Raw genomic sequence first — 22,632 nt, 5'->3', positions numbered from 1 at the left:
GTCTCCTGCTGCTTCTCCTAACCGTCCACTGTGGGCCAGATAGTTTGAGGCTTGGCTTCCTGGTGTCTAGAAAACATTCCTCGGGCCTTCTCCATTTACCATTTCCCCATTTTCCTGCCCCCACAGAAGATTAGCTGGGGCCTATTCCCTACTAAGGAGTGAGTGGAAGTTGGGGGTGGGCAATGCCACGTTCTAGGGCATCATTGCTGTGACTGGGTCTTGTCTGCTGCTGAGAATGAGCTATAGACTTACTTGCAAGTGGAATTGCTCTGGAAGCTGAATATGGCCATCGTGGTGGGCCCGGTCTCACCACCCTCAGGTCTATTGACTTTCATTTGGTCTGATTCTTCTTAATAACAATAAAAAAAATGGTATTTGTTAAGCACTTACTACATGTCAAGCACTGTTCTAAATGCTAGGGTAGATACAAGCTAATCAGGTTGAACACAGTCCCTGTCCCACAGTCTTAATCCCTATTTTACAAATGAGGTAACTGAGGCACAGAGAAATTAAGTGACTTGCCAAGATCACACAGCAGGCAAGTGGTGGAGCCAGGATAAGAACTCAGGTCCTTCTGACTCCCAGGCCTGAGCTCTACTCACTAGGCCATACTACTTCTCTTACATTCTTGTCTCTCAGGACCTGAGAGCATATATTAGCCATCTCTCCTAGGTTTTGTACTTGTGCCCGGCCTGCCTTCATTGGATAAAGTGCTGCCAGGAGTAGGATTCAGTGGCTGCGGGCTGCTGAGGGTCTGCAACAGGGGCATTTGGTCTGGGTGTGGAGTCTGCAATGGGTAGTCTGCTAGGAAACCAATTTTTTTCTGGCTATCGGTCCACTGCACTTTCCTGATTCTGACAAACAGTTCAGAAACCTCTACTGATTGTCTTGTCTGTGTGCTCCCAGAACCCTGCCTTCAACCTTGAGGAGTTCCAATCTGAAAGAGTCAGGGACTTTCCACAATACTCTTAACTTGGGAATTGAGTTGTCCAATAAATGGTATTTATTGAGCACCTACTGTGTGCAGAACATTGTACTGCTTGGGAGAATGTAATTCATTCAATCACATTTATTGAGCGCTTACTGTGTGCAGAGTACTGTACTAAGCACTTAATGTAATGTAATTGAATGTAATGTAATTGATCAAGGAAGGTTGCAATTATATTCTGACACCTTGGGTGTACAAGCATGGCTGCCAAAGTTAGGTTGGGCAAGACTGGCCCTAATTTATAATAATGGTATTTATTAAAGGCTTAGTATGTGCAAACACGGTTCTAAGTGGTAGAGTAGATACAAAGTGATTAGACTGAATACAGTTTCTGTTACTGTGGTGACCTTAAATTCTCAGATGGCCAGCTGTATCATGAATGGATAATTTTAGGGGCTTGATAAAATATTTAGGACAGGCAGCCGGTGTTTTTGATCTAGTGGTGATGTCAGGTTCTGTTGCAATTTCCCCAAGCCCCATGCTTGGAGCTTGTTTTAGCACCGTTCCTGGGTGTGAGGTGTCCTGGGGCTTTGTGGAAACTTGGGAGCCTGGGGTTTACCCTGCCCCTGGGGAGATGGCCCGATGTCTGGTCAGCAGGGAAGAGGAACGAAGTTCCATGCTAGGTTTCTCAGCCTGCTCTTTTCCCCCTTTCTTCTTGTGGGCAGTCAAAATGGTGGCACCATTCCCATAATGACCAGGATAATAACTGTGGTATCTGTTAAGCACTTGCTAGGTGCCAAGCACTTTGCATGGTGTAGTGTTAGATTACAGGCCTGAGAGTCAGAAGGTTGTGAGTTCTAATCTTGGCTCTGCTACTTGTCTGCTGTGTGACCTTGGACAAGTCACTTCCCTTTTCTGTACCTCAGTTACCTCATCTATTTAATGGGGATTGAGACTGTGAGCCCCATATGGGACAAGGACTATGTCCAATCCGATTTGCTTGTATCTACCCCAGCACTTAGTACGGTACTTGGCACACAGTAAGCCAATTATTGAATTATTATTGAATTATTATTATACAAGAGAATCTGGTTAGACACAGTCCTTGTCCCACATGGGGCTCATAGTCTGGGGGGAGGGAGAAACCGAGGCACAGAGAAGTGAAGTGACATGCCCAGTGTCACACAGCAGGTAAACGGGGGAGCTGGGTTTTATCCAAAGAAGGATTTTTTCTCCAGGCCACAGTGCTTCCAGGTCCTAGGAAGTTTCCAGGGAATTCCAGATATTGAGAGCAATCCTGGGAAGAATGCCCCCTTCCTGCTTGAGCCCCTCAGGGGAATCTGGGAACTTGCACTCCTCCATGGCTCTAGCTGAGAAGGGGCTCCCACGCAGTGCTGATGCAGGGCTGTCCAAGTGCTTCCAGGTCAGAAATTCTGCCCCGTTGTTTCCGTAGCCTGCTTGAGAGTCTAAATTTCTCCAGTCAAGTGGCCCCCGTCTGCCAGGGCCGGGGGACCTGAGGAAACAGATGGGACAGCTCTGAGTTTCTTCCCACTGGACAGCCAGATTCCGGCTCTAGATGGCTGGTTTCGCCTTCTGATTTTTGTTCTCTTTTCACCTCTGTCGGTTTCCGGTCATCACTGGAAAACGGCCGCTCAGATTGCAGCTGCACCCAGCTCTCGTCAAGGCCTGGAGTTGCATTTTCACAGAAACAACCTTAATGCAAACTTCTGCTGTTACGCTCACCATATCCAAAGTCCATGCAGGCTCCCGATTTTCTCTTGCATCATGTCGTGCTCTCACCAGAGGGGGGCGCCATTGGCTGACGTTCCCTAATCCTGCTATCACAGCCTAACTGTTACCTGTCCTGGACACCTGCATCCTGGCAGAAGCAAGCGTTGAAGTCGCCTATGGGGGTCAGAAAGGGAGAGGTGGGGAAGCGAGAGGCAGAGTGGCCCACACTTCCAGAATCCTGGCCTGAAAGTCCGGGCCTGCCAGCTCCCTGGTCAACCAGTTCTCCTTGAGCTAGGCAGCGGGGCTCGGACGCGAAGGCTCTAGGGGTTGGGTGAGGAAACTGCCCTCAACGTAAGTCTCAGGGATTTCTCTTTCCCGTTCTCAGGGTCACCCCGAGTGCACTGGTCTACTCGATCCTCTAACTGATCTGGTTTTCATTGAACATATTTTTATTCATGACTGTCATCTCTCAACACGAATCTAGTTAGCTAGCCAGGCATCCTCCCTGGAGAGGAGGCACTGCCCATTGGTAGCTTCTCCCTCCCAGGCTGGACTCTTCCTCAGCCTGCAGTTGGCCAGGGGCAGGAGGTTGCTCAGTCCGAGATGCCAATGGTGCGGAGGATTTCAGGAAACCAGACTGTAAGGAGGTCCCTGCCTCACCTCCAGGAGACTCGTGAGCCCCAAGACCCAGGGAGCCCCACCTACCCAACAGCCAATTCCAACCAAGGTGGCATTTTGCTCATTCCAATTCCCAGGCTGCCGGATTGAAATGTGAATATCTTGCTTGTGGTCAGATATTAGGGACAGCAGGCCATGGTAGCATCTACCACTGTGCTAAGTGATTAGTACAGTTCTGTGCACACAGTAAGCGCTCAATAACTACCACTGATTGCCCTTTCAAGCTGGCTAAAAATAATCTCACTAATAATAATAATTATTATTATGGTATTCGTTGAGCTGTTACTATGTGCCAGGCACTGTACTAAGCGGTAGGGTGGACACAAGCAATTTGGGTTGGACCCAGTCCCTTGTCCCACGTAGGGCTATTAGGGCTCACAGTCTCAATCCCCATTTTACATATGAGGTAACTGAGGCACAGAGAAGTTGAGTGACTTGCCCAGGGTCACACAGCAGACAAGTAGCAGAGACTCCAGCCTCCAAACCTGCATGAGGTTGGGGGCTTTGTTGTTGGATTGTTTCCTTTACTTTCCTCTTCTTTCCCACATTAGCATCCTGTCAACACCCTTCCCTCTCTCCCATACAGCATGACTCAGTGGAAAGAGCCCGGGCTTGGGAGTAAGTGGTCGTGGGTTCTAATTCCGCCTCTGCCATTTGTCAGCTGTGTGACTTTGGGCAAGTCACTTCCTTCTCTGGGCCTCAGTTCCCTCACCTGGAAAATGGGGATTAAGACTGTGAGCCCCATGTGGGACAATCTGATTACGTTGTATCCTCCCAGTGCTTAGAACAGTGCTGGGCACATAGCAAGTGCTTAACAAATGCTGTCGTTACTATTATTACTATTATACCTGCCAGGTGCTGAATGGGTCAGCTCCCATGGCCACACAGGGCTTGAAACAAATTCTCGGTTCTCATCAGCATAGTAAGCGCTTAACAAATACCAAAATTTATTATTGTTATTATTATCACTATCAGTGGGCTTGCTCCAGAGAGTTGTCCATGAAGGGAGGTGGCGGCAAAGACCAGGCCATGCTTCTGAAAGAGGCTGGGTTGATCAAGTGACTGCACAAGGCAGGTGGAAAGGTGGTCCAGGGAACACTCTTCCCTCTGCTTCCAAGCACAGGCAGAAATGTCAACAGGTGCACAGCTGCTCTCGTCTCTGCATGTTAACTTTGTCCTGGGTAAATGGCACCCTCGCAGGCTCTGTATGTTCAGTTCACCATGTGTCTGGCTGCTCGCATCTTCCCAGAACGATATTCGGCCACTCTGCTTAGCACTTGTAGTAGAACAGGGTAGAGCAGATACTTTTGGAGGGGCCAGGGAGCACAGGCCAGAGCAGACAGCACCGTCGGAGCAACACCTGCCAGGCAGCTCTGCATCCAGACTGGTTGTCTAGAGCTGCCATGGTGGGGTTTCTAGAGCGTGCTTGGCTAGGACGTTGCTGCTGTTGTTCTTGTTATTGTGGTTGATGATGGAGTCTTTCCTTGGGTGTGTGTGGAGGAATTGATGATAGTGCCACTCACCCTCACTCTCTCGTCCCTGCATGTTGTGTTCTTGTTGGGGCACGGAGGGAGTCAGGGAGTGCCTGCCCAACAATGGGAGCCTGTCTGGATCAGCTTGCTGCTGTTGCTGCTGCTGCTCTGCTGGAAGAACAGTCACTGCGTCTGTGTAGGGCACGGATTGTACTGCAGCACGAGCTTTCCTCAGTGTAGGCTCTGCAAGAATCTGTATCCCCCTGTGAGCTGCTGGCCCGTCCCAGGATAAGGTGGGCACTGGGATGCTACCCAGGGCTCCCTAGGGTAGGGGCTGCCAGGTTCTGGCCAGCATCGTCCAGACAGAGCAAACAGGTCAAGCTCAGCTCCAGGCTTATGGCACTCAAGGCCTCTCCCCATTTCAATGGTCTGGTTTCATGGCGCTGGGGTCTCAGACACATAATTTTGTCGGGGCCATTCTAATTGCATCTTGCACTTTGCTCAATGAAACTCCATCTACTTCTCTGCAAATAGATGGATCTCGTGCCAGATTGAAAGCCTAATCCTAAAGTCCCCCAAGGCCTAATCCCTCCACTCAACTACTGTATGTGGGAGTGAATGCCTGGGCACTGCCAAGGGGCTTGGCTCTCCTCTGCATGTCCAGGAGCCTGAACCAGGGGCCCAGAGGAAGTAATGGTCCCCACACAGCTCTCTCTGAACCAGATTCTAACCTCTCTAACCCGCCAGGTCCCTGACCAGGCTCAGAGTTTCCAATCAGGGCTGAAGAAACCCAAAATGGCCACTTCCTGGCCTGCTTGTTCAGTGAAGCCTGTTCTTTCTCCCAGCCTCCAACCCACCCTCACAATCCCTGCCCCTTCTCACCCTGCACTCCCAAGGGAAAGTTGGCAATCTCTAAGTGTAGGAGGAAATGGGAACACGCAAAATTGGCCACGTTTGAGGCACAATAGGAAATTGCAATGTCAATCAAACAGACTGACATCCAGATTGAACAGTGATCGGAACTTATGCAAACCTCTATGAGGTTGCAGCTGCTGCTGTTTCTTGGTGAGATCAGTGCCAGATGAGAGAAGGGACAATGTTCAGGAGGTCAAGCCTCAAAACAGTTCCAACCAAATTCCCAGAGGAAGAGGGGGAAGCACCTTTTTCTGTGGGGAGGATGCGTCCACCTGGCCCTGCAGCCTGGTCTAGTCTGGTCTGTCCCACATGGGGGACTGGGTAGCTTATTCTTCAAACAATCAGAGCCAACTCTACAGGCACCCAACTGTGAGAACCGTGGTTAGTGGCAGTGCACACAGCTGGACAGAATTCTCTTTCCCCACCTCCCTGTCTCATCTGAGGTCTTGCCCTCTGCCCCAGTAATGAACCTCACTCCTGCCCTCTCCAGCTCTGGACCAAACTGGGCCACCTGTACTGCAGACACAGCCAGGGGCCAGGGGAGTGCAACCAGCCAAAGGGAACTTCATTGCCAGTTGTTTGGACAGCTCAAAAGGCTCAGTCTTTGACTGGACATGGAGGCGGCCACAGGGAGCTGGGAGGGACCATGAAATGGGGGAACCTGCTTCACCCTCTCTGGTCCTAGGACCCCAGTGCCCCCAACGCTAACCTTTGCAGTGCACCCAGAGGCACTCAACTTCTCAAGCCCTAGCAAGGCCAGGGTCGAGCAGACAAGAGCGGTCGTTCCCCTCCTTGATCTCCAATTTGGGGTCCCGAACATTGCTATCCGTTACACATGGGAGGGACCAGTGAACATGGGTTGATCGGACGTGAAATAATGTTGCTTAGCAGGTGTTCACAGTCCTCAAGCCCTTAGACAAACGGCTCTGAATTAAAGATGCAAAAGAGAGGAGCAGCTAAGTGGAACAGCATTTGGACCTATCTTGTTTGACTGTTTACCCCCATGATGTCAAAACAGGCAGACTTCCCCTCAGCTCCTGCCTTTGTCCCACAGTGCTCTCCAGCCCTGATGATTTAGGGATGCTCCAGGCGGTTCAACCCGAAAAAAATGCTTGGTTGGGGTCAGCCTGAATGACACCTGACAGCCTGACTCACCCCTCACATCCAAGCCGTCACCAAAACCTGCCGGTCTCAGCTCCGCAACATTGCCAAGATCCGCACTTTCCTCTCCATCAAAACCGCTACTCTGCTCGTTCAAGCTCTCATCCTATCCCGTCTGGACTACCGCATCAGCCTCGCCTCTGATCTCCCGTCCTCGTGTCTCTCCCCACTTCAACCCATACTTCATGCCGCTGCCCGCATTGTCTTTGTCCAGAAACACTCTGTGCATGTTACTCCCCTCCTCAAAAATCCCCAGTGGCTACCAATCAATCTGCGCATCAGGCAGAAACTCCTCACCCTGGGCTTCAAGGCTCTCCATCACCTCGCCCCCTCCTACCTCACCTCCCTTCTCTCCTTCTACAGCCCAATCCACACCCTCCGCTCCTCTGCTGCTAATCTCCTCACCGTTAGGCCTCGTTCTCGCCTGTCCCGTCATCGACCCCCGGCCCACGACATCCCCCGGGCCTGGAATGCCCTCCCTCTGCCCATCCGCCAAGCTAGCTCTCTTCCTCCCTTCAAGGCCCTACTGAGAGCTCACCTCCTCCAGGAGGCCTTCCCAGACTGAGCCCCCTCCTTCCTCTCCCCCTCGTCCTCCTCCCCATCCCCCCGTCTTACCTCTTTCCCTTCCCCACAGCACCTGCATATATGTTTGTACATATTTATTACTCTATTTACTTATTTTACTTGTACATATCTATTCTATTTATTTTATTTTGTCAATATGTTTGGTTTTGTTCTCTGTCTCCCCCTTCTAGACTGTGAGCCCACTGTTGGGTAGGGACTGCCTCTATATGTTGCTAACTTGTATTTCCCAAGCGCTTAGTACAGTGCTCTGCACACAGTAAGCGCTCAATAAATATGATTAATTGATTGATTGATCGACAGCACCCTGTCTGTTGAAAGACCAGATGCTTCTTCCACAGGTGGCTCTACAGCAGTAACCATCCATCAGCCCTAATATACTGACCAAGTATTTGACAGCCAAATTTAATACTGCTGTGACTAACCTCAAAGCTGATCAAACAGTTGCATGGCCCTGCTACTTTCTGGTAAGGTTACATCCTGGTGGACTTGCACTCATGTGAGTCCACATTCCATCCTGTTTCGGTAATCATCTTAACCCAGCCTGGTTTTCCTGCATTGTTCCCATTGATTTGGGGGTGGGGGTGGGGGGCAGGCAGCAGGAGGAGGCGGAGGCTGTTTGCTAGGGCTGTAAATAAGGGGTGGTAAGTAGAAGCAGTGTGGCCTGGGGGAAAGAAGATAGGCCTGGGAGGCAGATGACCTGGGGTCTAATCCTGGCTCTGCCACTTGTCCGCTGTGTGACCTTGGGCAGGCCACTTAACTTTTCTGGGCCTCAGTTACCTCATCTGTAAAATGGGGATTAAGACTGAGCCCTAGGTGGGAAAGGGACTGTGTCCAACCTAATTATCATGCATCTACCCCAGTGCTTAGTACTGTGCCTGTCACATAGTAAGTGCTTAAGAAAAAAAAGTAGATAACTTAGGGAATGCTCTTTGTGGAGCTCTGAGGGCTGGTAAGGGCTGGTTAGCCTGGGCCACATTGTGGGTTCTTCTCTCTGCACAAAGTAGATGCTCAGTAAATACCATTGATAAATTGATTTCCTTCCTTCTCTTAAGAGCCTCATTTCTCTGCTGAGACTTGGGGATCAGTTCCAGAGTTTGATTTGGATAGCCCTTCACCAAGCTGACCTGGAAGGGGCATGACAAGGTTTTCGGCTCCCCCGTTTCTCTCCGCTGGAGCTGAGGAAGGACAGCGTGAACTTGTCTGCTGCAGACCCCGACTCTACAGGAGTTGCGAAGGCTCCCTGGGCGGGCCTGACCAGGAAATGCATGAGAAACCTGGTACTGCTACAAACTCTGAGCAAGAAAGGTAGATTCATTCTGAGCTTTCTGGGAATCCCCAGGGATGGTGGAGGACACCTCTCTCTCTCTCTTTCTCTCTCTCTCTCCCTCTCTCCATATGACTCCAAAAGTTAATGGTCATTGCATTCATTTTCATTTAGCAGATATAAAAGGAGAGTAATTTACAGATCTGAGAGCAGGTCATTACAGGTGTGTTATATTAGTGTATTTATGAGTCTCTTGGGACTGGCCTGCTGGGATAGCCCATAACTTTCTTAATGTGTAATTACAGACCACTGGACTATAATTGATTAATTGAAAAAAGAATGTTGGCAGATGTAGGCCACAGCTTCTGCTGCTCACTAAACGACTGCATCCTTGCTTCTCTTCAGTAAGGTAAGTGAACTACTCAAAAGTAATTATGTCAGTAGTGAAAGTCATTAAATTTTAAGTAATTATTTGGTATCAACTTCTAGAATGAAATTCAAGGTTTCCCCTTGTTCTGTATCTTCTGGAAGCCTAGAGCTGGTTTCCGACATGATTTACCCAAAGGTTGGATGGATCAGTGCCATCCACTGTACCACAGCTCACGGATGCCCTCAGCCAGCCAGAGACGGTACGTACCAGAGTGCCAGGGGAGATGGGTGGAGAGGGGAAGGAAGGGCTGGCAGCCTGCCGTCTGCCCCAGTAATGGCAAGCAAACAATATATCACCACCCTGAGAAGTACCCTGCTACTTCTCACCATGCTGAGAAGCAGGATGGCCTAGAGGGTAGAGAGCCCGGGTCTGGGAGTAAGAAGGACCTGGGTTCTAATCCTGGCTCCACTACGTGCCTGCTGTGTGATCTTGGGCAAGTCACTTCACTTCTCTGTGCCTCAGCTACCTCATCGGTAAAATGGGGATTAATACTGTGAGCCCCGTGTGGGAAAGGGATTGTGCTTAACCCGATTTGCTTGTATCCACCCCAGTGCTTAGTAGAGTGTCTGGCACATAAGTGCGTAACAAATACCACACCCTGAAGTGGCCACTTCCCATGATTCTTGGTGGCAGCGGGCAGAGGTGGTGGCTGACCCCCGTGTTGGTTGGCAGGATGGGGCATGGACTGGGTGGCAATGTGACTGGTGCCTTGGGAGAGCCTCCTCTCACCGGCTGCCCAGGTGTGGCCTGGGGCCATCATTTCCTTGGCATTGATTCATTGCTGGATGTTCCAGTGACAGAATCCAAACCATTCTCCTCTACAAATTCCTTCCAGCTCTTTCAGCTAGGCTTCCAACTTGAAGCTTCTAGTTTGTATTTGCAGTGTATATTTTCCATTATTTCAGTTCAGCCAATCCATATTAAGCAAAGGCTGGATCTATTATATAAAAGTGACTCGAGTAGATATTAGTATTGCCATTCATAGCTAAAATAGATCAAGACCCAGAGAGTTTTAATGCCCCAATTCAGCCTTGTTCCCTACCTCCATCACTTTTGGCCTGAATATCTCTGGCAAACATCAGAAGTGGAGAGTTGGGATAATTACCTATACAATTCAGGACAAATAAAACCTGCTTCTGACGAAAAATCGGTGTGAATTATTCAAATTGACTGGATTACAAATTTACTGGATCATTGCCCAACTCTTCACTCCTCCTCAGTCACTATGCATGTACAATACTGGTGCACATAGGGTCTGTGGCCCTGCAGGAGGGCTGTGACCGTTCTGAACTGGGATGTTTGTTCAATGCCCAAACATAGCACCAGCAGAAACTAAGGGGAGCCCAGTAGGTGGATGGCAGGTGGCTCCCTCCCCATTCAGTGGTTTTCCTGCCTCCAGGTCTGGAGCAGCAGAGCTCTGCCACATACGAACCCACATCCAAGGCTGTTGAGCCTTCTTCACAAGAAGAAAGTGCTCACAAGAAGGAATGGGGTGGAGAATCTTGGGGAAGGTCTCTCCCCTAGTGCTTCCTGAATGGTGATGGTGAACCCTCTGGACGGAGAAAGGTCCTCAGGATGCGGGGACTAGAAAAGTGGGCTGAAGGGGAACATGTCTTGTTGGGGATCAGGGAAGCTGGAAGCCAGAGGAGCAGGAATGGCAAGTACACACATGGTGCAGGGTTTCACTACACATTTCTTCTGGTATGCTGTCTGGGGAGCCAGACGATGTCTGTCCCCAACCCAAGCCTGTCTGGATGTAGAAGGAGCGGTCGTGCAGTCAGTCCGAAAGGGGCTCAGGGAGAGAGCATCCAGGCAGCTGAAAGCATTTCTTAAAGGAAGAAGGGAGACCAAGAGTGTTGGGTGGGAAAGATGGCAACAGGAATTGGAAGTGAAAAAGAGGAAGGAAGCAAAGGCAGAAGGACAAGTTGGTGTCATGGTTGATGAGGCTACATGCCTACGAATGACAAAGGAGAAAAAACACCCAATTGTCCTGGAGTGTGGGCAGGAGTGGTGTCCTTGCAAAACCCACACTAGGGAAAACTCTCTCTGAACCCCACACTGACTGACCATTTCTGACCAAGACCTTCAGGGGTCCTAGCCAGCCCCCTTCTGGTTGGACAACAGACTCATGAGCCCTTCCAAGCCCTGACCCCAGGTGACATGTTCCCTCAGTTGCCTTGAATAACAGGCTTTGGCCTAGGACTTGGGGCCCTGGGACGTCATTTCCACCCGGAGTTCAGAGAAATACAGCAGGAAAAGGTTTGTCTTGCCCAACTTCACCCCACCCCACTGCAAGAGAACCCACGTAAAAACTGTGTGTGGAGGTCACGCCGCTGCTGGGTTAGGCTGGCTGGGGAGGGAGGATGGGTGGGCAGGCTGGAACAGTTTCTGGGCTGGGGGTCCCATTCCTTCTCTATGGCTGGGGGCTGGGGTCCCAACCAAGAGAAGAAGGAGGAGGAGGCACAGGGAAAAGGAGCAGTATAGGTGTTGCAAGCAGGACCACGGCTAGCTGCCATTGTCCAGAAGACCAATGCATCCTCTACACTAGATCCCTAGGGGCAATCGTCCCCTGTGGCTTCTGCCCCAATGGGAAAAAAATTGGTTTTTTTCAGAGGCTTCAACGTTTAAGAAAATTGACCTTTGGATCCCATTTCCCTGATTTGCTTCTACAAAGGGAATGCTCAACACCAGCCATTCCTCTTAGAAAAAATTGGGTTTCCTCCAGCTGGGCCTTGTGGCTTAATTTAGCACCCTTCAATTGAGTTACTATTCAAAAGAGGGCAGGCCCAACACTTCCTGAATTAATTGCTTCCACACATTTGACACGGGATGGATTTGCTTATGTGCAAATTGTACTTTCAGAGTCGTCTGTTGCTGAGACTGACGGGTACAGGACAAGGACCGGGGTGCGGCTCTGGTTAATGAGTTGAGTGAGGAGACTGGACCGGCTGGGACCAGGGGAAGCAGTGGAGATTTACATCTAGCTCTGCTCGCCTGCACCTCCCACAAGCTCGTTGCCATCACCAAAGGGTCCTATAATCAAACAATCAATCAACTGATGGTATTTACTGTGTGCAGAGCACTGAACTAAGCACTTGGGGGAGTACCATACAATAGACTCGGAAGACATGTTCTCTGACCACATGGAGCTTAAAGCCTAGAGGGGATTATATTATTTATAAGACACATATAGCTAATATACCATCCTGTAAGTTCCAGTAAGACCCTTCCAAGGATTAGGAACATTTGCCAAATAACCTGCGTTAAAGCACAAATGATCTCGTTTAAAAAGGAATTTGTTTTTTATCAGTCACACCCCCTGCAAGATTCATTTGAGCTCCTAACACGCCCAGACAGTTTAGTATTGGAGCTCTAAAGAAACCTGGCAATCAGCACAAATGCAAAAATGGTCCTGGAAAATGTCTAGATGCCATGGGAATTTCATCAGGATTCTCCTCCCTCCCCACCCCCACCCCTTGTCTCCTCCCAACCCCACCATGCCCCCAATGGGAAATGAACTCACCTGGGTGAGTTGACATGTGGTTATTTGCAAGGCTGATGTAAAGTCCTTGGTTCTCTTATTACAGAAACGCTGAAATACAAATGGGGAAGATACCCTGTCCAGAGAAACCGCCAGCACACTGAACTGGGTGACTTCTTGGGAATTTGATTACAGTGCCACTTGCCACCATTCCGAAAGGGAGCTCAGACCCCAATTTGCAGTTGCTATCCTGACGTGAAGATGAGGCAGTGGAGGGGGTCATGAGCAAACGCTCCTTCTTCCAACCCACCTCAACTGGCCAATGGCATTAGGCTCTGCAAAGGTAGGAAAGCAAGTTTTTTCCATGGGACGGTGAGGGCAAAGTGGCTCTGGAAAATATCAGATGGGGGAGCCCAGAACCTCTCCAGCCCCTGACCTTTCAAACTCCTCTGGATTGAGGAAAACTGAGAGGGTGACTTCAGAGATTGCTGAGGGCAGGAGGGGAAGGGAGGGGAGAGGCAGGAAAGAAAGGTAACACACCCAAGGGGAAGAGAAACTGGAGCAAGAACAGAAGGCAAAGAGGGGTAGGGAAAGGACAGAATGAATGGGTCCAAGGGCAAGAAAAGTTTCAGACAGATAGATACTGCTGAGATGTGAAACGACAGGTGGAAGTAGAGGGTTGCAAAGCTGGAGACAAGAGCCATTACTAAAACCACATCCCCTCACACATGCTAGATCTTGAGGGGCGGTTGGGGAGCGGTCCTTTTGAGAGGCAGAAGGGCCGCCTCCTGAAGGATAGCCTCCCCAAATTTCCTCAGTGGTGGGATTAAAGTTATCCTTATCTTTAAAGGCAGTTTGTTGTACAGGAAAGGGTTTCCACACCTCAGAGTTCTGGGAACAGCCTTAGTGTGGCCACTTACAAAGCGTCCGATGAACCCATGAGGCCGAGCGCTCAAGGGCTGGGACGGCCCAATGCACTCCCCACTCTGGGTCCCTCTACAGGAGCTTTGGCCCTCAGGCCTTTTGCTCTAAGGTGGAACATCTTTTGGTGGTGTTTTTGAGAACGTGGGGCTTAGGAAACTGACACCCAATGTGCTACTGCATTAACATTGACATCAGTCATTGTGTGGTAATTAAATCTGAACTTTACACTCATCTTCACCTTGAGCTCCTGGGTTTTGGAGATTTTAGGGACCATGGGACTTTCTAATCCTACGTAGGTAGGCGATGGAGGTAAAGAAGAGCAGTGAATTGAATGTAGACTTTCTTCTGTTGAATCGCCCGCTTGAGTGAGAGGCCTTTATACCCACATGCCAAATTTTAAAAATCTCTCAGACCAAGAAAACGAATGTCCTCTGCAGGCATTTCCATTTTGCTGCTGATTGAGGCACAGCCCCTCCTCCATGATGGCCATTCTTCCTAGACCCCACCCCCTGTGGCTGGATTGGACGCTGCTGTAGTCATGGGTGACACAGTGGCAGAGGTGTCCAGACTTACTAGGAGGTGGGGAGGAGAGGCTGTCAGTGAGGAGAGAGTTCTGCGGCTGCTTCAAAATCCACTGCTTTGAGGGGCTGGAGCTTGGGCCCTATCTGTCCGTACTGTCATACACTTCCACAAAGTGTATGAAAGGTTCAGCCCAGTCCAACTCTCTCCTCCAACAGGCACCTTGACAATTTGCCTAAACCACTCACTGCCCCAGGAGTGTGGCTCTCCCTCTGCCTCCAAAGGCTCAGACTGCCTTCTGCTACTTGGTCTCAAACAGCATGGTCTAGTGGATAGAACATTATCTTGGGACTCGGAAGGACCTGGATTTTAGTTACAGCTCGGCCACTTGTCTGCTGTGTGACTTTGGGCGAGTCACTTAACTTCTCTGTGCCTCAGTTTCCTGAGATGTAAAATGGGGATTAAGACTGTGAGCCTCATGTGGGACCAGGATCGTGTCTAACCTGATTTGCTTGTATCCACCCCAGCGCTTAGAACAGTGCCTGGCACATAGTAAGTGCTTAACAAATGCCAAAGTTATTAATTATTATTACTAGTGACTGAGCACCTACTCGATGCAGGGCACCTGTATAAAGTGCTGGGGAAGTGGAAAACCAGAAGCTTACACTCTCCAAGGGGGAGGCAGACAAAAATGTTTCCAAGCTCCTTTGGACAGGGAATATCTATCTTGCTTTCAGTGCACTTTTCTTGCTTTCAATCTACTTTCCCAAAGCGCTTAACACAGGGTGCTGCAGCCAGTGGGCCCTCAAATCCTCTTGCACTGAATCACTGGCTAGCTTGGTGACTAAACCCAGTGGAATCTTGGCTCTCCTTAGAGGATGGAGCAGGGCTTTGGAGCTGGGGAAAAGAAAGGGCTTCCGTTCTAGGTTTCCTTAACTCCCATTCACAGTCATTCCTTCTTCAAGGCTTTCCTGGGACCAGGTCCTAACGATGGGAGGTTGAAAGCCAGAAATTTTCCTTTTGGCTAAGTCTGGTGCCCGTTAACAGGGCTAAGCCCAGCAACCTGGACACAATGATGGTGTTGTATGCGGAGGGGATGGAAGGATGTGCACATGGGGGAAAAGTTCTCCACTTTTATCAAGTGCCAGTTGCTGGGAGATTTGGGATTTTCAAAATTACTGAGAGTCACTGCCCAAAGACTCTTGGCCACCAAGCTGGTCAGCCACATTTTAGGGTTCAATGGAAAGATCAACACCTGGCATTTGCAAGCCTACATTTGCTCTTTTTGGTTACATCCATTTCTCCAGCTTTAAAAGTAGCTGTTCCAAAGTGCTGAGAGCTGGCGCCCACTGGCCCAGGGTTGGCTTGGGAAGTCTCTCTCAGCCCATGGAAAGGGGAACTCCCTGTGAGCGAAGGCCTCGGTCCAGCGCTCCCCATCCATGCACTAACCACCAGATTCCCTCAGTGCTGGGATGAGGGAGCACCCACATTTTCCATGTCCAGACCCCACTGGAAAGAGTGGAGACAGCGCTCCCACCCTTCCTGGACCAACTCTTTGAGAAACAGGCTGTAAATATCACCGAGCACACTCAAAAGCATTTCCTATTCTTCCAGAATAATCGACTTTCCCTTCTTTTCAAATCCCAGATTTGTGATGCTTGGTAGCAAGCAGGAAATGAGCACTTCTCCCACCATCGCAACACCAAGAAATAACTTCTTGTTTTCTCTCCTCCACCACAAATCTCCTGCCCCCTTTTATCTAGGCAAGATATGCCAAACACATATACTAAGCAAATGCCACCATCCCCTGAAATGGCTACCACACAACACCACACTCAAGCTGGTCCTGACTAAACATAGCCTTTAACTCACGACAGCTGAGGTGGTCATAATCCTTCACCTCTTCTGCTACAAGCTGGTCAGCCAGTACTCAAACCAGTCCATTTTTCCAATAACATAAGAAAAAAGAGAACTGTCAAATTACTTTTATGACTTCCTCAAATAAGGCCCAAACTCTTTCCAAAAAGCACACAGAGAGCAAACTCTAGCACAGACGACGCCCGACTCCTGCTGGCAACCACAGAGACGAAGGCTTTGAACCAGGTGTGGATGCAAATGGCTGCACCCTCAAATGGTGCAGCTACTCTAGCGGGGGTGAGGTGGGAGGCCTGAGGGTCCCATTGGCTCTGTTTCCACCTCACTGGACACAGAAGGAAGGAAAAACCTCACTGCAATTAATTTATGAAGCCATTAGTCCAAGGACCACCTCCTCCCCCACCCCACCCATCCTCTCAACTGCCACTTCAGTGCCACCTAAAGCATATAAGTATTCACAACCTCCCATGGCACTTCTGTATGTACCTTTATATTCATCCATCTAGCCCACTAGATTGCAAGCTCCTTGAGGGCAGGGATCACTTCCACTAGCTCTACTGAACTCTACCAAGTGCTCCATACAGTCCTCTGCTCAGAGTAAACCCTCAATAAGTAATCGATTAACCAGTTTTTGCTCAAGGACCAGTCACGATACCTCATAACTGAGGGTGGTCCTCTCTTACACCTCAGTCACTGGGGCTAAGACTGAAAAGGACTGTCTTTTCCCCATGCCTCCTACTCTTTGGACACTGTGTTTGTATGGAGTAGTTGCTGTCTGAGCAAAGTTCAAAAGCTTACTTTGGATGGAATTTGCTATCACCTTTGTATTAGATGGGTTAGGGTTTTCCTGAATTTGGCAAAAAAAGAAAAAAACAGGAATTAGACTACCTTAAAGTATCCTCATTTTAGTCCAACATTCCCATTCAATTGGAACAAATGTTTAGCTTTGAACACATTTGAAAGAAAAAGGAAGATATACCGGAATTTATCAAAGCAGGGTTTGAATCTCCTTAACTAAGTGACAATTCATTCTCTGTTTATTTTAAGTAAACAGAAAATTAATTGTGCAGCCCTCATTTTCCAAAGCTAAACAACAACATTAGGTGCCAACAGATTCGTTCAACAGAAATATAATCGGCACTGCTGCCTGCTTTTACTCTTGTCTAATGGCAGAGGCTGAAATGAACTGAGGCAAAATGTGTTCTGCTTTCCTCCCTTATTTCTTCCATTCCTCCCTCCTTCCTTCCTTCTTTCCCTCCCTCCCTCCCTCTCTCTGCCACTTGCCTCTCCCTCGTGCCTCGGCAACAGCGGCCCTGGCTTCCACTCCTTCTGCCTAGAAACGAAAGGAAGTTCCTGGGGGCGTTTGGCAAGCACACAGAGCATAAGTGGAATTCTAAAAGGAGAGTGCGCTGAGTGTCCGCTCGTCCCTCTCTCCTGGCAGACTCAAGGGTTCCAGAGTTGGGGAAACAGGGAACAGTTTGGAGGTGGGGGCAGGGGCATAGACATGTATACACATGTGTGAAGATAGGAATATATATATTCCTATATATATATATATGTACATATATACAGAGAGAGAGAAAGACATAGAGAGAAAGAGACAGAGACTATAGACTATAGGCTTTCTTAAACGTATGGTGTCTCATTATCTAGTATGCAAAACAAGCTAGTAAGACTGGGCCCTTCAAGTTTGATAATCAGATATAAAAGATGTGCAAACAATCTGAGATCTTATACTTAGTGATACATTTAGAACTGTAAACAAAAGACTAGAATAATATTTCATCAACGATGTAATCATGAACAAACCCTTTCACAAACGGTGTTCACTGTGCTAAAGTAACATTCTAGACTTGTTGTAAGTATGTTATTCTTACAAGTAGTTCGCAGTTATTCTTGAAGGCAAGCCTTGGAGTTTCCTTAGCATAGTGCTGCGGGGGGAAAGTTTCAGCATGTCCATCTTCATCTCTAGCCTGAAGGGAAATATAACGGCCTATTTAGGGATGGGCACAGAATGGAAGCACAAAGCTAAAAGCACAACAGCTCAGAGCATTCAAACACACGGGAATCTAGTTACAACATCATCATCATTAAGAAGTTTATCTAAATATGCAGAATGCCTTTTGATAGCAAAGCGTGGGATTTGGGTTTTCTTTACATAGTTTAAGCTGAACATGCAAACTCATTCGGGTGTCATTGTCAAAACCATAACATTTCAGGGGGTTCAAGTTACTCCACTGCATTTACAAGATCATATGACAAACATATTTGGGTGAACTTTTCAGCATGCTTGAGCAATCACTCAATAATGGATTCTATTGTCATTTCAATAGCCAGGCCTTCAGAAGAGAGATTTGCATAATTATGGTCTGCATGCCAATACCATTGGGGAGAAATGGATTTCCCCTCTACTTTGAAATAAAGCTCAGAAAGGAGAGTGATCTAGCAAGAACAGTGAATACTTGGATCAGATGCAATACGAAAATATTTGGTTAAATCGCTGTATTTAGAAGGACCGGTTCTCGTGATCTGCGCTGCTAATTAAGAGAGCTGAGGTCTAAATGGAGGCATGAATGAAAGCCTTTAGCTCTGTGGCCGCCTGCTGCGGTATCTTCCTCCTCATCTGCCTCATTGTCTGCTTGGGAGTGAGAGCCCAGGAAGGGGAAGGAGGGGAGAGGAGGCGTGGCAGCAGCACGCTCATTTGGGTGACCCTCGCACTCGGTTCCGCTCTTGCCTCGCTTGCTCCCTAATGGTTCCCTCTCCCCCAACCTCCCCAGCTGAGGGGTCTTGGTCCTTTATGGCTGCCAGAAAATGATGCCTAATCCCTCATATAATGCCTTCAAATGACGAGCTCCGGCTCCTTGCCAGCCAGATGGAAGTTGTTCTCCTCTCAGACGGGCAAGGATGAGCCGCTCATGCAAGCCCCCCAGGACTCAGCAGCAGGTTGCTCTGGCTGTTGCAGTGGCTGGTTGGGGCCCAGGCAGTCACTGTGAGCTCCTGCTAGACCTCGGGGAGAGAAGCAGGGGGTGGGTATGCCTTCGCAGCGGGACCGCAGCACTTCCCGCTCTCCTTTCAGCAGGGAAGTGGGCAGGCAGGGGTTGGGGACGGCGGCCGGGACTACTGTTGGACACCTCCCGAGTGCCAGCCCTGGTGTCTACCTTTGGGTAGGACTTTGGCAGTAGGTGCTGGGCTGAAGTAAGAGGAGCAGCTGAAGCCTTGGCCTCTGGTCTTCTGGAAGCCTCAAGGCGGCCTCCGAGGATCTGGCCAGCCACTTGACTCTCGTCTGGTAGCTGGATCCATGGGGAAGCGACTCTTCCCAGGATCAAAGTGCTGAGCTTTGCTGAAACGCTGCCTCCTTGAGCAGGGCTGGCCTGCCTAGGGTGGCTCTAGATGGGCCAGGTGAGAACTGGGAGGGTCCGGGCTAGTCTGCCAGAGCTGGTTCCAGGTGGACCCAGGGTGAGACTAAAGGTACCTTTGAATACCTGAGCAAGCAACGGGTTATAGGCCTAGTTCCTCTGTGATTTAGGGCTCTTGAAATTTGATGGTCCTCTAAAATGGACTCTGTTCTACCTAAAACCTATCGGGGATGGTCTTCCTTGAGGGTGGCAGGGGTGCCCCCACCCACACCCCTCAGAACTGGTGCCACATTATAACTCACAGACCATAGCTTTGAGGCGCAGGACCAGATATGCTTGAACACACAAGCTTTCATACAACTAAACGAGGACCACTTTCTTGATACATGCTTAAACCCATCTATACATGAGTAGTCATCATGAAGGGGGTCTCAGGACATGCTAAAACCCACACTCTATATGGACTTCACATGACTAGCCATCACGTAGGGTGTCTCGGTCCACCGACTCACTATACGCATATATCCTCACCAGGCTACTGGAAGAACCTTCAACATTTCTGATAAAAAAAAAATTCATCTGTTCTACTCACATGTAATTCCCTCATTTCCAAACAAAACAAGCTAAAGAACCACCACCCACCCCTGTGCCCAGGGACACTGAGGCCTGTGGAGGTTTGGTCTCTCACAGACGTGCCCAGCCCCACATCCAGGCCTGAGGAGGATGGGAATCATGACCCCCTCCACCCCATCTCTTGGCCAAGGTCTGTGCCCGGGTGGAGGGGGGAAGCTCAATTTGCTCACTTTCCCACTTTCTTAGGCCTCCCTTTCTCACACTGTGAAGATCGCCTGTGCCTTCCTGACAGGCAGAGAAATTCCAGCCACTGGCCACTTGCTCCGGATCTGTCACCCAGCTACACAAATGGAAAGCACACGCATAGTGCAAAGAAACCCAACACCCCATCCCTTCTTCACCCTTTTCCATGCGCATGAGTGCACCTGCACACGTGTGCGCCCTCACACCCACACACACGTACCCCTGCCACCCCGCAAAAAAATAATTCTGGGGCATTCCCACTTAGAAGAAAAACCAAAACTGCAAGCTTTTCAAAACAGTTCTTGTAGGACGGTGAGAGCTAAAGTGCCAGTTCACCTAAACATAATAATTATGGTATTCGTTAAGCACTTACCATGTGCCAGGCACTGTGATAAGCGCTGGGGTAGATACAAGCTAATCAGATTGGGCACAGTCCCTGTTCTACATGGGGTTCCCAGTGTCCAGAGAGGCTCTTTGGTTTCTGTGGTTGGGACTGGAGGAGGGCACGGTAAATGCAGCTTCTAGATGTTATCCTGGAGGGCTAAAGGCAAATTCCCTTGGGAACACTACTATTCAATGCCAGCCTTGGGCAAAGGACATCCCTGCCACGCTGGCTGTACACCGGGTCTCGACAGGTAAAGTGCAGACAGTGGATGCAAGCAAATATAGAGCACTCCAAGGAGAAAGGGAAGAGAGGGGGTGGGACAGGAGTGTAGAGGATAGTGTAGGGCTGGGGTTAGGGGAGGGTATTGAGTAGCGGGGGAGGCGGGGGATGGACAGGATGTGCTCTGTTCTGGACAGACACTGCTGAGAATAAGACTGGGGATTTTGGTGCCTGCCACTGCCCTCCCGGACCCTGCAACAGTACCCAGGTGCCTCGTGGGTGGTCAGATGTCTAGTTTCTGGACTGAAGACATCAGTTACCATGGATCCCCAGCTTGTGGGAATACTGAGCTTTAAAAATGTGCACAGTAAAGTCAGAGACAGGGAGGTGGGGTCCACTGCTACTCAGGGTGAACAGCCAAGAGTCAAAACTTTCATTTATGAATTAACTGAGAGAAAAGTGTGGGGAGATACCTGATGGGGGAACCCATTGGGGAAGGAACACGTGTAGGGAGAGTGATTGGAGCCAGGAACCCTTTAGAGGTGAAACCATTTCTGCAGGTCTATGAAATTTCATTCTCACTGGATTTTTCTCAGCCATCTAGGGCCTTATGGAAAACCTATTCTCCTAGAAGTGGTTCTTCAGGCTTGAACACATTTGGTACTTGCTCCACTACACTTTCATCCCGACAATCTCTTTGTATCCTCACAACATCCATACGATATAGGAAGAGAGCGAGTAGGCAGGAAAATCACTAATTCACCCCTTCCTCCACACTCCAAAATCAACAAAGTGGAGGTGGGATCAGCCGCTCCAGAATCAGACCCATCTCCTCCCAGGAGCCAAAGATGAGAGTGTTCACGCTTCTCTTGGCTTTCCACTGCCTGGGGTGGGGGGGCTTCAGTGGACAGCCTGCAGACCCTCCAAGTGCCCCAGCAGTGCCCTGGATTGCACCACAGCCAGGAAAGTGGCAAGGGGTTGGGAAATGACAGTGAACTCTAGCATCCAGTGGGCAGAGAAAGGAACCCTGGGCTTCTGCTGCCCTCTAGATGCTCTCGCTCTCACTCAGTGCCCATAAGCACAAGTTTGTAGCATTTTACATCCTGCCTTGCCCAACTGTGATCAAAATATTAGAACCATTGTTCCCCTTGACATCTCCTTGTCACAGAAGATGGACTCAGGAATTCCAGAACGCAACTCTCCACCTAACAAGGTAGGTTAAAGGGCAAAAACTTCCCACTCCAAAGTCCCCCGCTGAACCAGAGCAGAAACAGGCACAAGAGAGGGCAAACGACTCCCACAGATCACCTGCTATTTATTGCTGTGGCTACTACTACCCTCTGGGGAAACCCTTGCCTATATCAGAAAACTTTACTACCCAATCTGGAGTCTAAAAAAGATGAAGGCAGCCGGCAGGCCATGTGAAGCTACTGTGAAACAGGTGTTGTTTATAGCCTCCGCACACATTCCCTGAAATAATGGGTCAGAACACGAGGGTTGATTGACCGAGCTCTGGTCTATTTGATGACCGGCTCAGTGAGGGGGCCTCGGGGGCTCTCACAATGGATACAGTGGCAGATACAGTGGCAGCCGAATCCCAGCTTGGGCATGAATGGAAACACACCTTATTCTTGCAAGGCACCCTCCAGCTGGGCTTGCCCTAATTGCCATGTTGTTGCCAGATGGTTCTGGAGAGCCCTCCTATGGGTGCTTTCCAATAATTGTGGTATTTGTTAAGTGCTTCCTATGTGCCAAGGACTGTACTAAGTGCTGAGGTAGATACAAGATAATCAGGTCCCTCAAGGGGCTCACATTCTAGGTAGAAGGGAGCACAGGTGTTAAATCCCCATTTTGCAGTTGAGGGAACTGAGGCACAGAAATGAAGTAACTTGG

General features: G+C 49.4%; 1 protein-coding gene across 4 annotated transcripts in view; it reads right to left on the bottom strand.

Annotated features, from left to right (window-relative positions):
* Positions 1 to 22,632, bottom strand: part of LOC119940764 (sine oculis binding protein homolog) — a 98,361-nt gene that overhangs the window by 19,828 nt on the left and 55,901 nt on the right. Inside the window, exons 5-6 of one of the 4 annotated variants that reach the window (XM_038761061.1) lie at positions 17,841 to 17,936; positions 12,688 to 12,756 (exon numbers count right to left, since the gene is read on the bottom strand). The exons of 1 other annotated variant lie outside the window; for it this stretch is intronic. In XM_038761061.1, the coding sequence (XP_038616989.1) occupies positions 12,688 to 12,756; positions 17,841 to 17,936 (165 nt within the window). The remainder of the gene's footprint in view (positions 1 to 12,687; positions 12,757 to 17,840; positions 17,937 to 22,632) is intronic. 2 more of the 4 variants (XM_038761062.1, XM_038761063.1) reach the window with 2 other exon arrangements.

Source organism: Tachyglossus aculeatus, chromosome 19 (assembly GCF_015852505.1).
Source record: "Tachyglossus aculeatus isolate mTacAcu1 chromosome 19, mTacAcu1.pri, whole genome shotgun sequence".
NCBI classification, from domain to species: Eukaryota; Metazoa; Chordata; class Mammalia; order Monotremata; family Tachyglossidae; genus Tachyglossus; species Tachyglossus aculeatus.
The sequence above is the reverse complement of the archived record's forward strand: the minus strand, read 5'-3'. Positions and strand labels throughout refer to the sequence as shown.